Source organism: Hypomesus nipponensis, chromosome 11 (assembly GCF_054491055.1).
Source record: "Hypomesus nipponensis isolate SF chromosome 11, ASM5449105v1, whole genome shotgun sequence".
NCBI lineage: Eukaryota > Metazoa > Chordata > Actinopteri > Osmeriformes > Osmeridae > Hypomesus > Hypomesus nipponensis.
This window is the reverse complement of record NC_140371.1, coordinates 19,965,046-19,979,856: the sequence shown is the minus strand read 5'-3', so window position 1 is coordinate 19,979,856 and position 14,811 is coordinate 19,965,046. Positions and strand designations below refer to the sequence as shown.

The 14,811-nt window shown below is 50.4% G+C and overlaps 2 protein-coding genes across 5 annotated transcripts in view; both read left to right on the top strand.

The window, feature by feature from the left end:
* The first annotated feature begins 476 nt into the window (after positions 1 to 476).
* chrm3a (cholinergic receptor, muscarinic 3a) lies at positions 477 to 3,861 on the top strand. The gene has a single exon (XM_084709649.1). The coding sequence runs from the start codon at positions 477 to 479 to the stop codon at positions 2,334 to 2,336; it is 1,860 nt and encodes a 619-aa protein (XP_084565775.1). The 3' UTR covers positions 2,337 to 3,861.
* A 298-nt stretch (positions 3,862 to 4,159) lies between these two features.
* The window catches only part of fmn2a (formin 2a), a 31,277-nt gene continuing 20,625 nt past the window's right edge, over positions 4,160 to 14,811 (top strand). For 3 of the 4 annotated variants that reach the window (XR_014768879.1, XM_084709886.1, XM_084709883.1), the window contains exons 1-7: positions 4,160 to 4,290; positions 4,578 to 4,733; positions 5,415 to 7,636; positions 9,827 to 10,023; positions 12,732 to 12,846; positions 12,989 to 13,020; positions 13,676 to 14,454. Coding sequence is in view for 3 of the 4 variants with exons in the window: in XM_084709886.1 (XP_084566012.1) it covers positions 5,440 to 7,636; positions 9,827 to 10,023; positions 12,732 to 12,846; positions 12,989 to 13,020; positions 13,676 to 14,454 (3,320 nt within the window). In the remaining variant the exon portion in view is untranslated. Of the gene's footprint in view, positions 4,291 to 4,388; positions 4,519 to 4,577; positions 4,734 to 5,414; positions 7,637 to 9,826; positions 10,024 to 12,731; positions 12,847 to 12,988; positions 13,021 to 13,675; positions 14,455 to 14,811 lie in introns of those variants that run through there. The other variant, XM_084709884.1, reaches the window with a different exon arrangement.

Here is a 14,811-nt window from a genome sequence, read left to right as displayed (position 1 = left end):
AATTCAATTTTGATGCTTTATAAATGTGTCACAATGCATTAGTGTTTATCATGGTGAACTGGCAGTGTATTTACACAGAACAGATTCCGACAAATGTACCTGTACAAGTGTCCACAAGCAGTATACTTTTAACAGAAAAGTTAACTTTGCATCTGGCAGACTTGATTTGAAATAATCATGCCTCCAGCCCCACCTACTGGAGATATTGTCAAACAGCAATAGATAGAAACTAAACTCTCTCTTTTTCTCTCTCTTTTTCTCTCTCTCTCTTGCTCTGTCTCTCTCTTGCTCTGTCTCTCTCTTGCTCTGTCTCTCTTGCTCTCTCTCTCTTGCTCTCTCTCTCTCTCTCTCTCTTGCTCTCGCTCTCTCTCTCTCTCTCTCTCTCTCTCTCTCTCTCTCTCTCTCTCTCTCTCTCTCTCTCTCTCTCTCTTGCTCTCTCTCTCTCTGTCCCTTCATCCAGAATATGCCAGGGCTTTATGATGAGCTCCAACAGTACAGACCCTGGCCTCTATGTGACCCCTAGCGCCCCGGGAACCCCAGCCTACCCACAATCCAACGTTCTCCTCCAAGTCTCCTGGCCGGAGCTGAGCAGCGGGGATGACAACCACTCCTCCTTCCACCTCACCGGCTCGTTTAATGGGACAGCGGGGGTGAACGACCCCCTGGGGGGCCACTCGGTGTGGCAGGTGGTCCTTATCGTGCTCCTCACTGGGCTCCTGTCTCTGGTCACCATCATTGGGAACATCCTGGTGGTGGTCTCCTTCAAGGTCAACCGCCAGCTCAAGACGGTGAACAACTACTTCCTCCTGAGCCTGGCGGTAGCCGACCTCATCATCGGAGTCGTCTCCATGAACCTGTACACGGCGTACATCGTCATGGGAACGTGGGCGATGGGCAACTGGGCCTGCGACTTGTGGCTCGCCATCGACTACGTCGCCAGCAACGCCTCCGTCATGAACCTGCTGGTGATCAGCTTCGACCGCTACTTCTCCATCACCCGGCCCCTGACTTACCGGGCCAAACGCACCACCAGACGAGCCTGCCTCATGATAGGCCTGGCCTGGTTCGTGTCCCTGGTCCTGTGGGCCCCGGCAATCCTTTTCTGGCAGGATTTTGTGGGCGAGAGGACTGTTCCGCCCGACAAGTGCTACATCCAGTTCCTGTCAGAGCCCATCATCACTTTCTGCACGGCCATAGCTGCCTTCTACCTGCCCGTCACCATCATGAGCGTGCTCTACTGGCGCATCTACCAGGAGACGCAGAACCGCTCCCGGGAGCTGGTGGGGCTGCAGGGGTCTGGGACCCGGGGCGGGGGCGTAGGGGGCGGGGTGGACAAGGCCCGCTTCGTGCTCCACCAGACCGGGAGCTCCAGGAGCTGCAGTAGCTACGAGCTGACCCGGTCGTCCCAGAGGAAGAGCTCTGGGCGAGGGCTGGCGTCTCGCTTACACTGCTGGCCTGTGATGCGGTCCTGGAGGCCCGGGAGTGGAGGCCCGCCTGGGGAGCCCGACCCGGAACACAGCAGCAGCGACAGCTGGAACAACAACGAGGCGGGGGTGTCCATGGACCACTCGGGGTCGTCCGAGGACGAGGAGGGGAACGGGCGAGCCATGATTCCTCAGAGCCATGCCATCTTCTCCATCGTCCTCAACCTGCCAGGGATGAAGGCGGCGGTGAACTCCCAGCTGACGTCCTGTGAGGACCTGGACGCCGCATCGGAGGAGGAGCCCCTGAGGGCGTCGGAGGACAACCACGACCGCCTCTCTACCACCACCGTCACCACCACACCCGACGGGGGCAGCACAGACAACAGCTTCACCAACCGCATCGCCAAGATCCAGTCCATGCCCTCTATCCAGGCCGCCAAAGTCGGACCTTTTGCAGGCCACTCCCCCAATCCCTCCACCGTCAGCAAATCCACTTCGGCGCCCATTTCCCTGAAAGAGGCGGCCTTGGCCAAGCGTTTCGCCACGAGGGCTCGGACTCAGATCACCAAACGCAAGCGCATGTCTCTGGTGAAGGAGAAGAAGGCCGCCCAGACGCTTAGCGCCATCCTGCTGGCCTTCATCATCACCTGGACGCCCTACAATATCATGGTGCTGGTCAACACCTTCTGTGCCGGCTGTATCCCAGAGGCCTTGTGGGCGCTGGGCTACTGGCTGTGCTACGTCAACAGCACCGTCAACCCCATGTGTTACGCTCTCTGCAACAAGACCTTCCGCACCACCTTCAAGATGATCCTGCTCTGTCACTGGGACAAGCGCAAGCGCAGGAAGCAGCAGTTCCAGCAGAGGCAGTCGGTGGTGTTCCACAGGAGGATCCCCAGAGACTCCACGTAGGAGGAAGCTTCCACGGACTGTAGATCCGACAGCTCCTGAGAGGAACACCGTGAGATTCTGGCCTGTGAGGCGAGGAACCCCCTGCGGCTTTCAGAGGATGCCTTGCTCATCAGGCGTGAGGACGTTTGACCCTCGCTGAGGAACCGAGACAAGGTGGAACGTTCCTAGCGTTCTATAGCGAGAACCGGAGAGATGACCTCCAGTGTTCTCTGCCACAAGTGCAGCTGGTGTTTTCTAAATGACTGAAGTGAAAGTTATTTGAAAAAGGTTTTAAACGCATTGAGGTAATTTTTAAAGTGCAATTGACAACCAAGGGAGATGATGCGCCTGTAATGGAGTTGAGGTTTGACGTTTCTTACCGTTTTCTGTCTCAGTGGTACAGTACATCTGTGAAGTAAACTTGGCCCACAGGTTGTAATATAGCATTGAAAGCCAAGACCAAAAGGTTCTTGGTATCACTAGTCTACATCGTATTGATTTTACTGTAAGCTGACTGTTTATCTGGTTATCTAAGCTTGATATCCTTTTATTTGGATCTTGTGTACATTGCTTTTGTACTTGAATATAGCTTTCCTGTGTCAACAAAAATATTGAGAATTTGAAGCTGTGTCACTTTTTGCAGGTATTGGTTATATTTGTGTACTTGGTTGTTCTATGGTAACCTGGAAAACCAGCCCAATTTCACAAAGTTCAATTACAAGGGTACAGTAAGCACAGCGGCCAGTCTAGTTTACCAGGCTGGTCAACGGATTTTACTTTATAGGTTTTGAGCCAGTCTGACGACTGAGTTGAGAATAAACTGTAGCTCTTCAAAGAGGTGTTCTTTTGTTCAATGTGATTGTTGTGGTTTACATGGTGAAGACAATAAGTGCATCAAGAAATTCAGATGTTGTGTATCTGAGGTTTTATGTTATAAGTATACTGATTGTGTGATTTATTGGGAAACGTTTTGTCTAACTTGATACAAAATGATTGTACGCTACAGTTCCAAGGTCCTTCAGTATAATTTGTTCTCTGTTTATAATGACTGGATTCAGTAAAACGCTTATGCCATTATGTCTCATTTTCTGTCAACACTAAATATACATACTTTACATCTCCTTTGAGACTGGTTGCAGTATAAAATCTCCTAGTATTTCTTATAGCAACACAACAGCATCCTCTGTTGGATAAAGAGAAAACTACACTTAAAAAATACATCTTGATAAGAAAATGAAAACTGTCATCCGGGTTAAATTATATTAATTTTCTGATGTTATAAAAAATACAGATGCATCTAACCTCTGGTGCATACTGAGAAACCTTTTTGTGAATGTTTTGAATTTTGCTGCATACTTTCTTAAGCAAGCAGAAAAAAATATTGAAACATTTGTTGAAACCCACCTTGCCAGCCAGAGGCACAGAATGAGAAAATTCTGCCTTTTTCTTTTCTTTCAGTTTTCATTGCTTTTCAATACAATGTGCTGCAGTGTTATTATTTTCTTGATCCACTCAAGATTTTCTTTCTCTTTTTACATTTGAAACTACCTAAAATGATATCAAATTTGTAAATGATTTTATTGTTTTTGTTACGATTCAAGTTTCCATGTTAAAGTCAATAAACAAACAAACAAACAAACAGACAGAAAAACCTTTTATTCCCAAATTTTCCAGCTTCATATTATGTCTGATGTTACTTATAATTTGAAGGCAGATTTGGACGTTAGTTGTGGTGCTTTCCTGTATATGGCATAGGCCGATATGCATTTCTCCAGGTAGCAGCAGCAATTTTTTACTCCCAGTCCCGCATAACCAAATTATCCCCCAAAATACTATGAGATCACTGTGTCTACATGAACACATCCTAGAAGTTGTAGCCTACCAGAGGCGTAGTCACGGTAGGCCTGCATAGGCAGAGGCCTACTCCAAAACGAAAAGGTTTTCGAAAAATGATTCACCGGTTGCACATCGCAAAGTAAGTAAACAAAAAAACTGAAAAAATGCCCATATTTTTCCAGGCCTACCCAAAAAGATTTTATCTGGTTACGCCCCTGAGTTGTACACGTCTGATAATACATAGGCTACACCGATAAATAGCCATCAACATGGATGCTAATGCGGTTAGCCTGTCATAGACGGTCTGTGTGTGGGTCAGGGTGTTCCTGGTAACAGCATGATGTTGTGGAGTCAGGCAGCCCGAGGGGTAAGTAGGCAGACAAGGAGCAGGCATGTGATGGTGTCTTCTTCATGTGACCCTGGAAGAGGAGCAGCTCAGTGGAGATGACAAACACTGGTTCATTGTGTTTTCACTGAAGAGAACCCGCTGGACAGGGAAGCAAACTTCGGTTTAGGAACCGCTTCCTCACATCGACATTGGCCTGCGCCCGTTGCTGATTTCACTGCGTCTCCCAGTTCCAGGTGAGTTTGTGGGAACTTTGAATAAGCAGTGTGAGTCTTTGAAATTTGCTTTATTTGTCTGTATCAGCATGCTATACCTGGTAAAAGCTGTATGCTCTCTGTCGGATTGTTTCATTATTGCCGGAGATTCAATACATTTTTACTGCATTCAAACTGGACAGTGGTACTATGACTGCAGTCTTCTATGTTGTGATTGATTAGTCTCACTGCCCCGGTCAGACCCAACGTTGATGACATAGTGGCATATGTCCGTTTATTCAGGATTGACAGCTGTCAGGATTTATTCTGAATCGCATCAGATTTACTGTACAGGTCTGAACAGGGACAACCCCCATGCTATTAATAAACATGCCATGAAGGATTACCAGATTTACATCACTCAGTATGAAGAGAAAGTTCAGGGTTCAGGTTCAGGGCTTATATATTTTTTACTTTTGATGAAATATCTCCATGGAATAACCAGGATTAATGTGAAAGAAGTTTATGAATCATCACAAGGAATATACAGTCATTGTAGTGTCTATAGGCCTACTGCTATGAATTTTATATTTTGAACTTTCTTAGACATAACTGAAAACCTTGTTGCTTCTCTGGCCAAAGTCATGTCTAAACATACTTTAAAGTACATCAGCATCTGAACGGTCCTCTTGTCTCTCTCTGTCTTAACTTAAATGGATCCAGGCAGTTGTCCTTGTGATGCGTCAGGATGCAGACCATTCAGACAGTGGAGACCCAGGTGCCTTTTCTCAAGGAAAGCTTCTTCACCTCCACCTTCATGGACAGGAGGAAGAGCAGCGTGACTAACCTCCTCCGGAGGCAGCAGCAGCAGCACTCTCTCCTGCATCACCAACAGCAGCAACAGCAGCTGGCTCTCCGGCAACAGCAACAACAGCAGCAGAAGCAACACTGTCATCCACTTCCTGCTTTTCTGGGAGACACCGGGAAGGGGGGGGAGGAGCCTCGCATTGAGCACGCCCGTCTGAGTCGCTCAGCCAGCAGCCCGTTATGTAACACCGCCGAGCGAGCAGATGGAGGGGGGAGGGAGGGACACAGAGCGAGCGAAGAGGAGGAGGAGGGAGAGGGAGCGTGTCCCAGCCTCCTCTCAGCAGTAGCATCATCCTCACAGCTGCCTCCGACGCCGGTGAGCAGGCAGGGATTAGAGAGCTCCGCGAGGCGCCGAGCCAGCCAGGCAGCATCCCAGGGAGAGACCGAGGCCAGGCCCCAGCAGCATGGCCTGATCGCTAAGGGGGTGCGTCTGCTCAGGAACATGGGGAACCAGGAGGCCAAGCAGAGGAAGGCGGCAGGGGGGGGAGGAGGGGGGGAGGCCTCCCACGAGGCGAGAGCCGAGGACAGAGAACCGGACGACTCCAAGAAGCCGAAGAAGACCCAGAGCAAAACGAGCAAAGGTGGAGGCGACGGGGGAAAGAAGAAATCCAAATCGGAGTCTAAAAGCTCTGTGTTCTCCTCCATGAGGATCCGGAAAAGTCTATCCAAGACCAAGGGGATGTCCAAGGAGGACGTGCTGGATGGGAGCAGAGGGGCCAGGGTGGAGGAGGTGGGGGTGACGACCACCCTGGACGCCAGCCTCTCCGCGGACGAGCTGGGGATGATGTCTGACGGCGAGCCCGACAAGGGCGCTCTCTCCGGGGGAGAGGTGATGGACGAGGAGGGCGGTAGGACCAGCTCAGGGTCAGACGGCGACCTGTACAGCTTCCACTCCGCTTCAGCCGAGCATGAAGACCTGCTGTCAGACATCCGGCAGGCCATCAAGGAGCAGCAGGGAGCCAGTGACGGGGTCCTGGACGGAATCCAAGACCACTTAACCAAGGGGACACCCCCTACCGAGGATGGCAAACCCACACGGTCCGACAGCACTGACCCACAGACGCTCGGAGCCAGACTCACCCCAGGACGTACTGACACACCTGCTTGTGCGAACGCGACCGTCAAAGACCTCAGTGTTCGGCGTGTACGATCAGACGTGGGCCAAGGCGTCCCACGTGAGGCAGGGGGGAGGGAGTCTGAGCCCGACCCAGATGATGAGCTGGATGTGGGGTCCTCGGGCGGGAGCGGGCCCCCGTCCTGGGCCCCGGACGCGGAAGACAGGAGCAGCGACAGCCTCCTCCCCAAGACCACCAGCACCTGCAGCTTCCCAGACACCACGGCCACTTCCTGCTCCTACGAGAGCGCCGAGGAGCCCCAGGACGAGCTGGAGAGCCCGGTCCGGTCCGCCCAGCTGACCCGAAGCCTGAGTGGGGGAGGGGTCACCCAGGTTCCCGAGGAGGAACGGGGGCTCGTCGCGGGGGTCAGGTGCATCCGGTTGCCGACCGCGGCGGGCTCGCACAAAAGCGTGAGCAGCGTGGATCTGTCTTCGGAGAGGGGGGAGGGGGAACAGGAAGTCGGCGGGAGGGACTTCCTGTCCCTGAGTAGGAGGAAGAGCAGCATGTCGGTGTGTCAGCTGACCTCGGACGGCGAGCAGGTGACACGGCCCAAGAGACGGACCTCTGGCGTCTCTACCGTCAAACTCTACCCCCCCATCCACCCCTCCTACGTCAAGACCACCACCAGGCAGCTCACCTCCCCCACCAGCTCCCCCAACCAGAGCCCTATGACCCCCCGGCGGATGGACTCCGGCCCTGGGTTTGGGTACGGAGCCTCAAGGGCCCAGGGCTGGAGGGCGACCAGGCAGAGGTCCTGCAGCATCGCAGGGCCTCTCAGTCACTCTACCGACTGGACCCAGGAGCTGGACTGTCTGAGAGCCAGGCAGGAAGTTGGAGGGGACCTCCAGGAGCAGGGGAGCGTGGAGAGAGGGTTACCAGGGCTCAGCTGGAGTATGGGTCACAGACGACCCACCTCAGGTCTCCTCTCTCCTCCCCCAGGACCATACTGTGAAGTATTCTCTGGTGAGTGGATGGAAAAATGTTTTTTTTTATCTTCCTGGCTTTTAAAGAACAATACTGGTACTGCTCGTCTGAGCATGGAAACAGTTTGGTTAGGTCACGGTTCAGGCCTTTTGAAGCTGGGAATCCCCTGGAGCCCTATTATGAGTCAAATCTGTTTGTCTTTCTGCCCTACATAAACCAGGGATTAGGTACTCATGCAAGGACTGTATCACAGTAGAACCATCACATGCCAAATCAATCTATCATTCAACAACACTGAGTTTGAACATAAACAACATTAGACTTCTCAGAATGTCCTTTTTTTTTTTCTTTCAATGATTCTCAGTATCGACCCCACATGTTAGCTGTAGAGCAGAGCTGGTTAAGGTCATATCTGATCCAGCACACCTGGTTAACTATAGGAGCTCACCTGTGAAAAGGGACTGTCCTGCGCCTGTAACATCTCTTAACATTAACATCTCTTAACTCCTGTGCTGACTGTCAACATTATCAGTCAGGCGTGGCGTTAATACAAACACACGCACACACACACACACACGTATGTAATGTAAACCGTTCAATATAGTGTCCATTTGAATGAATTCAGCTGTGATTTCAACATGTGATTTCCCTCTGTGATATGGAGGCTGCTGCTGCATCATCAGGCTGGCCGTCCTGTGGGCTCTGCTGCTCCTCCAGCCGCAGCTCTCAATCTGATCTGCATTGATCTGTTTCTAAGCAGCCATTATCCAGGGTTACATCAGGGCCCAGGGTAAAGAGCCAATGAGAGGGAGAGTGATTAAGAGAGAGAGAGAGAGAGAGATTAAGAGAGAGGGAGAGCGAGAGAGAGAGATGAAGAAAGGGACAGAGCGAGAGAGAGAGCGAGCAAGAGAGAGAGAGAGCGAGAGAGAGAGCGAGAGAGAGAGAGAGAAAGAGAGAGAGGATGCACTTATTGCTGTGACAAAACTTGACGTCTGTAAAGGAGGGAATCACTTCTGGATGTGCTTGTTGGATGTGGACTTCCACGTTGGGCCTGGGATGGATGAACTCACCAAATGGCCTCATATGGTTGCCAGTCCCTTTATATATATTAAGCCGTCTGTCTCTGTCTGGCTGTCTATCTCTGTCTGGCTGTCTCTGTCTGTCTATCTTTGTCTGGCTGGCTGCCTTTTCTTTCTGTCTGTAAAAGTCTGAAAGTCTGAAAGGAGGATTATCACTGTGATTTCTTTCCTAATCCCACTCCTCACCCTCACCACACTGTTGTAAATCCGTGGGCCACGTTTTAAACTGTTTTCAGAGAGCGCTTCATTCTCAAACTCTTTCTGTAGATATAACATGTATCTGTTCTCTGGCACAAATAAACAATACAGCACTTGATTTCTATATTTCTATTTATGGCCTCCAAATAAATCTTAGATCGTAAAATTTGATTTTAAATCTCATGAACAATCCAGCAGCCTTGGTAAAGAACAGTAGCTGTTTACTGGTGCTCATCATTTTAATTATGTGGGTGATGGACCTAGTTTTATTTTGGCGCTTTGGTGTAATTAACACCTTGAACTTCTGTTTCATGCCAGATTCGGATGAGGGCTGCTTGCTAGCTTGTAGGTGTTTAATTATCACTTCTGAATGGTGACTAACACCTTTCTATATGGCCGTTTCATATGTTAAAATCTGACGTATGTGTCTCACTTTTGCACTTTGACTCTCTACAGCAAATGTTTTGCCTGTGCGACATCCTTTATTGTAATGCCAGTTTTCATTCCTGTCACAGTGTGAATCTAGGGTAAGTCTAGGGACAGCACTACTGTAGTGATGAAGAACAGTTTGTGACCTCTGAAAACAGAGGTACACTTTAAAAACGTCTTGTTTTCTTTGTCAATAATTTAAGTGTCATTTTACGGTAAAGGGATACACAGACGTCTAAATGTCACTCTCTCTCTCTCTGTTTCTCTCTCTCTCTCTCTCTCTCTCTCTCTCTCTCTCTCTCTCTGTTTCTCTCTTTGTTTCTCTCTCTCTCTCTCTCTCTCTCTCTCTCTCTCTCTCTCTCTCTCTCTCTCTCTCTGTTTATCTGTCTCTTTCTCTCTCTCTCTCTCTCTCTCTCTCTCTCTCTCTCTCTCTCTCTCTCTCTCTCTCTCTCTCTCTCTCTCTCTCTCTCTGTCTCTCTCTGTCTCTCTCTCTCTCTGTTTCTCTGTCTCTCTCCTTCCCAAGGCCGCACCCTGTTGGAGAGGTTGTGTCAGCCGCAGGTCGAAGGCTCGTTGGAAGAGGCAGAGGGATTGTGTTCCAGTCTGCTAGCTCTGGGACTCCTGCAGCCCCTCAGTGACAGCTTCAGAGAACGCCATGGAGACCAACGCCATGGAGACAAACGCCATGGAGACGCTTCCTCCCTGACCTCACCCGGCTTCAACGTAAGACCCGAATATCCCACCGCCTGTCTCACCCCAACACAAGGTGTCAAATCTTTAGAGATACCAAGTTCCTACTGAAGTGATACTTCAGTAGGATTAGAACTAAAGACGGATGATGGGCTTGTGCAACTCACTCGATTGATCGTATTATGAAACAATGTAATCTTCATTGATGGTGTGAGCTGTTTCCATCCTCCATATCTACTTCCACATGAAAGAAATTCATTTCATAAAAGGGGTGTTTCATCAAGTGGAGATGAGATGAATACAGGCGGTCAGCCCAACCATATGAAAGCTGATTTCATGAATGTTTAAATCTTTTTTTCCAGTAATGATTCGCTAAGACATAATCTGGTGTGCCTGAACGTTTGTGTGTGGGCATGCATGTGAATGTATGTTATCACATTTCTGCCACAGTTCAGCAGGATAATTTCATAACATATTCCCTGATACTGAATTTAGCAAGCCACATTGGTTAAACACTGTATACTGGTGACAAGGATTTCCGAAATTGATTCACTTTTTCTTTTTATCACTTCGCATTTAGTATGTATGCTGTTTGTGTGTGTGTGTATGTTCTATCTCTAGCAATGTCTGTAGTTGGAAATGAAACACTATCAAGAGGCAGGGTATCGTCATGTCCTCTACAATTTGCACCTCCCCCTTTAGACGACACACACACACACACATGCTGTCACAAACACTCGACCATCTCAAGCACACAGACAAACCAAACTAAAATGCCCCTTTGAGTGCACACACTCAAACACTCAAAGTACACAGTCACACAGTCATACATACTCACACATCAATGAGCAATGATTTCATTCATACAGGATACTGTCAAAGATACATACAAACACATTCAGAAACACACACACATGTTTTGACAAAAAGGTTCTCTCTGACACTGTGACGAATAAGGACACACCCACACACACAAACACACACATCTGCTTGCGTAGACCATCTGGTGACCGTGTTGCGTAAGAGCTCCACGTGCCCAAAGCTCAGACTGCTCCTCCCCAGCAGAAAGCTCACCCTGCCTGGGTTGGTCAGAGCATCACTCCCCCTCACAGTATACCTGGGCTGGAGGCTGCACACAGCGCTCTGCATTATTCAGCATGACCAGAGACAACCTCAGCTTGAGTCCAAAGACAAAACAGCCTCCCTTTCTTTATTTCAACCCTGCCCCCTTCTCCGTCATTCTCTCAAGTCTCTGTCTCTCTGTTTCTCTGTCTCTCTCTCTCTCTCTCTCTCTCTCGTGCTCTCTCTCTCTCTCTCTCTCGTGCTCTCCCTCTCTCTCTCTCTCGTGCTCTCCCTCCCTCTCTCGCTCTCTCCCTCTCCCTGCCCCCTCTCCCTCCTCTCTCTCTCTCCTCTTTTTTTTCCGATCACGCCGTCCACTCTCTCCCACAGTCTTTTATGGGCTGGTGCGCCCTCTGAGCTCCCCTGTCTCCTCTCAGCCTGGTTCTGAGGCTGATCTACTGGAGCTGCAGTCATGTGTGTTGTGGTTCCTGGGCTCTGATGATTGTCTCTATCAGCCTTCTCCCTGTTTGTCCCCATCACAGGCCAATGGGGGAATTCAATTCCGTTCCCACTTGGCGCCATAAAATGAACACAACCCGACTCTTTCGCAGAGGATTTGTGAATAATCTCAGTGGGGGGGAAATCGTGGTGATTCTGTTGAGGTCTTCTACTCAGCGAGATGTTGTTAAGCTGGGAGGGCTGTGACATGGTTCTCTTTGTGTCTCTGTCTGTCTGTGTTTCCTGGCACTGAGGCGAGCTACTGTTCTGGTGTTGTTGTGGCATTCACTGCTCGGTGAAAGCACAGCCTGGGGTTAGTTCTCAACGTGAAAGAAATGACCTCTTTGCTCTGAAGTGTGTGAAAACACCCCCTCACGCTCACTCGCTCACGTGCACGCAAACGCAGATACACAAACGCAAGGCGTCTCGAGATGCTTTGTGGTCCTTACAGAAATGTGTTTGTATTGACGTAACCCTCTGTGTCACATCAAAGCCGTTTTCAATTGGAACTCATTTTCGTACGCTGCACTACTGTTGAAGCGTATTGTTGTTGCGGCATTTGAGGGCATAGGATGGTGCATGTTTAAGTCTGCTTGCTGAGGGGGAGCTATTAACAGCTACAGGAAATCATTTGTTTGGTTGATGTGAAACAAGCGTTCAAGCGTTACAGCATTACAATGGGAGACATTCACCATAGATGATTTTTCGTTGAGTTTCTCTAAAAGCAGTTGTGTTAACTTTTTGCCTTAGACTATTTACCTCAAGTTAAACCTCACAATAGGGACTGTTGTTTTCATAGGATACACAAATTGCCTTGCATGACTGGAAGGGAGTGAACTGTCATCATTAGCTGAACTCGTTACCAGAATAGACAGACTTCTGTTCTATCTATTTTAGTGGACGGAATGTACTGAGTCTTGTTTAGCAAGAGATTATCTATTGATTTATTCCTTGAGGAGAAGTCAAATCTAATTAAATATAAATGGATTGCCTGTCTTACTGTCAGCTATTCAGGTCCAGCCAGGTCTGTAGATACGATAAGAGATGTGTTTTGTAGCCTGAGGTCCCTCCTGTGAGGACCTTTTATCCTCAACAGTCCTGTTGGAGAGGACAGCACCGCTGCATAGCTGTCCAGCAGGAGAAATTCCATCTGACCGCCCTGTCAACCTCCTCCTCTGCCTCAGGTGGAGCAGCTGTACACCTGGGCATCGTTCCGCCCTCTGCCTCACCTCTGTGGAGCTCAGGGGGGCCACAGGCCGAGTCCTGTCCAGGATTCATGGCCTCCGACCCAGCCCACTGGTGAGGACAGCCCTGGGGGTGGAACTGGGAGTCTGTGTGACTCAATCTCTTTTTGTTCACTACAGCCACATATTTCCAATAAATGCAACTGACTTTATGAATATAAGTATTCACAGTGGTCATATGTGTTTCTGATTTACAGGTCCACCAAGACCAGATGGAATACAATCTGAGGTACATGTTTGTTGTTGACTTTGTTTGATTGCAATACATCTTCTCTCCACTAGGAGTCAGACTTGGATTTCACTTCTCTTTAACATCGACTCCAAGTCTAGACCAATAGGGACCTACTCAATCCACCAGCCTTTCCTGACCATCACAGCAACCACAAATCTACAAATTCTGCATGTCAATTCTTGCCCCTCCCCATTGTGACCTACTTGAAGCCCAGTTAGAATGACTGTCTGGTGGGTCAGACGTAGCCAAAGCCCCCCCATCCCAGAGCCAGCGTGGGGGGTCAGGGACCTGGGGTCTCGATGTGGTCGTCCATCACCCAGCTGTCCCTGGAGCCTGCCTGACCAGCCCTGCTCTGATGTGGCCGGTCACAGTCCCACTGCCAGGGTGTGGCATGTAACACCACCAGAGGGCTCAAATCCTCTCCTGTCAGATCCAGTCATGAGGCATCTCAAACACAGAAAAAGGGATGTTGTCGCCTCTCCCAGAATGTGAGGGACGAGCACACAGTGCATTTGTGCCTTTATGTGTTTGGTCAGAATCCAACACACTGTCTGCAGAGTTGAAAAACGATTCTAGCACACTTCATCTGTGACTAGGTTTAGGGACGGCTGTGGTCAGATGAGTGTTGAGGTCTGTGTTTGTGTCCGGACAGGCTGAGGCGGGCGTGAAGCGGGCACAGCCCTGGCAGGAAGGAGACACCATGGTGCCCCAGCTGGAGCAGACCATAGAGGACCTGAGGGTCCAGATCGCAGCCCTGGAGCACCAGCAGGACGCCGTACAGAAGCTTTCCCAGAATGGGCAGGACGCTGTGGGCCTGGGGAGTGGTGGAGCGGGGAGGAAGGGTCTGGAGGTGTCCGTACAGACTTCCCCCGTGGAAGAAGGCTTTAGGGTCAAAGTGCCTTTTGGAGAGGGGACCTCCATGGCCTCTTCTGCTTCTGTCCCAGCCCTGGGCTCCTCTGCTCCCAGCCTGGGACCTGGACCAGGGTTTGTCTGCACCTGCCAACTGAAGCAAAGTGGGACCCGGCCTCCCCCCCCGCCCCCGCCCCCACCTCCCCCCCCTCCACCTCCCCCCCTGCCGGGCGGAGCTGCGCCCCCCCCTCCCCCACCTCTCCCTGGACAGGGCCCTTGCCCCCCACCTCCACCCCCACCCCCGCCTGGCTTTGGACCTCCACCCCCCCCTCCTCCTCCAGGTATGGGCCCTCCACCTCCCCCTCCACCTCCAGGCATGGGCCCTCCACCTCCCCCTCCACCCCCAGGTATGGGCCCTCCACCTCCCCCTCCACCCCCAGGCTTTGGCCCTCCTCCCCCACCTCCAGCTGGAGGTCCGGTCCTCTCCCTGGTCCAGGACTTGGGTCCCCTGAAGGCCTCCATCGAGCCCCCTAAGCCCATGAAGCCCCTGTACTGGACCAGGATTCAGTTGGATGCTAAAAAGTATGTTGACGTTGAAAGAGTTCCCTGCGTGTGTATGTCCCAGTGGGTTAGGGAGCCATGCTGTACTGTATGGAGCTTTCCTTACTAGACTTATGAGAGAGGGTTGTCCTGATTGATAAAGATCAGTTGTGCTCCCCATAGGAAAGCCATTGGGATGCTAACTGGGTGTAAAACGAGAGAAAGCTACGGAGTGAGCCATTAGTCTGATTTGAACCAGGTGCTCTACTGGTGAACGTCACTGTAGTCCAAGTGGGCTTCTTCGTGAATTCATCTAACACTGGTGTACAGTACACAGACAGTCACAGACATCACGTTACTATAACGTGTTCAGTTTCCTGACAAGCCCGTTCAGAATGG

Excerpts from the sequence above, each read along its gene's own strand:
- chrm3a (XM_084709649.1), top strand. The coding sequence starts at position 477 with ATGATGAGCTCCAACAGTACAGACCCTGGCCTCTATGTGACCCCTAGC.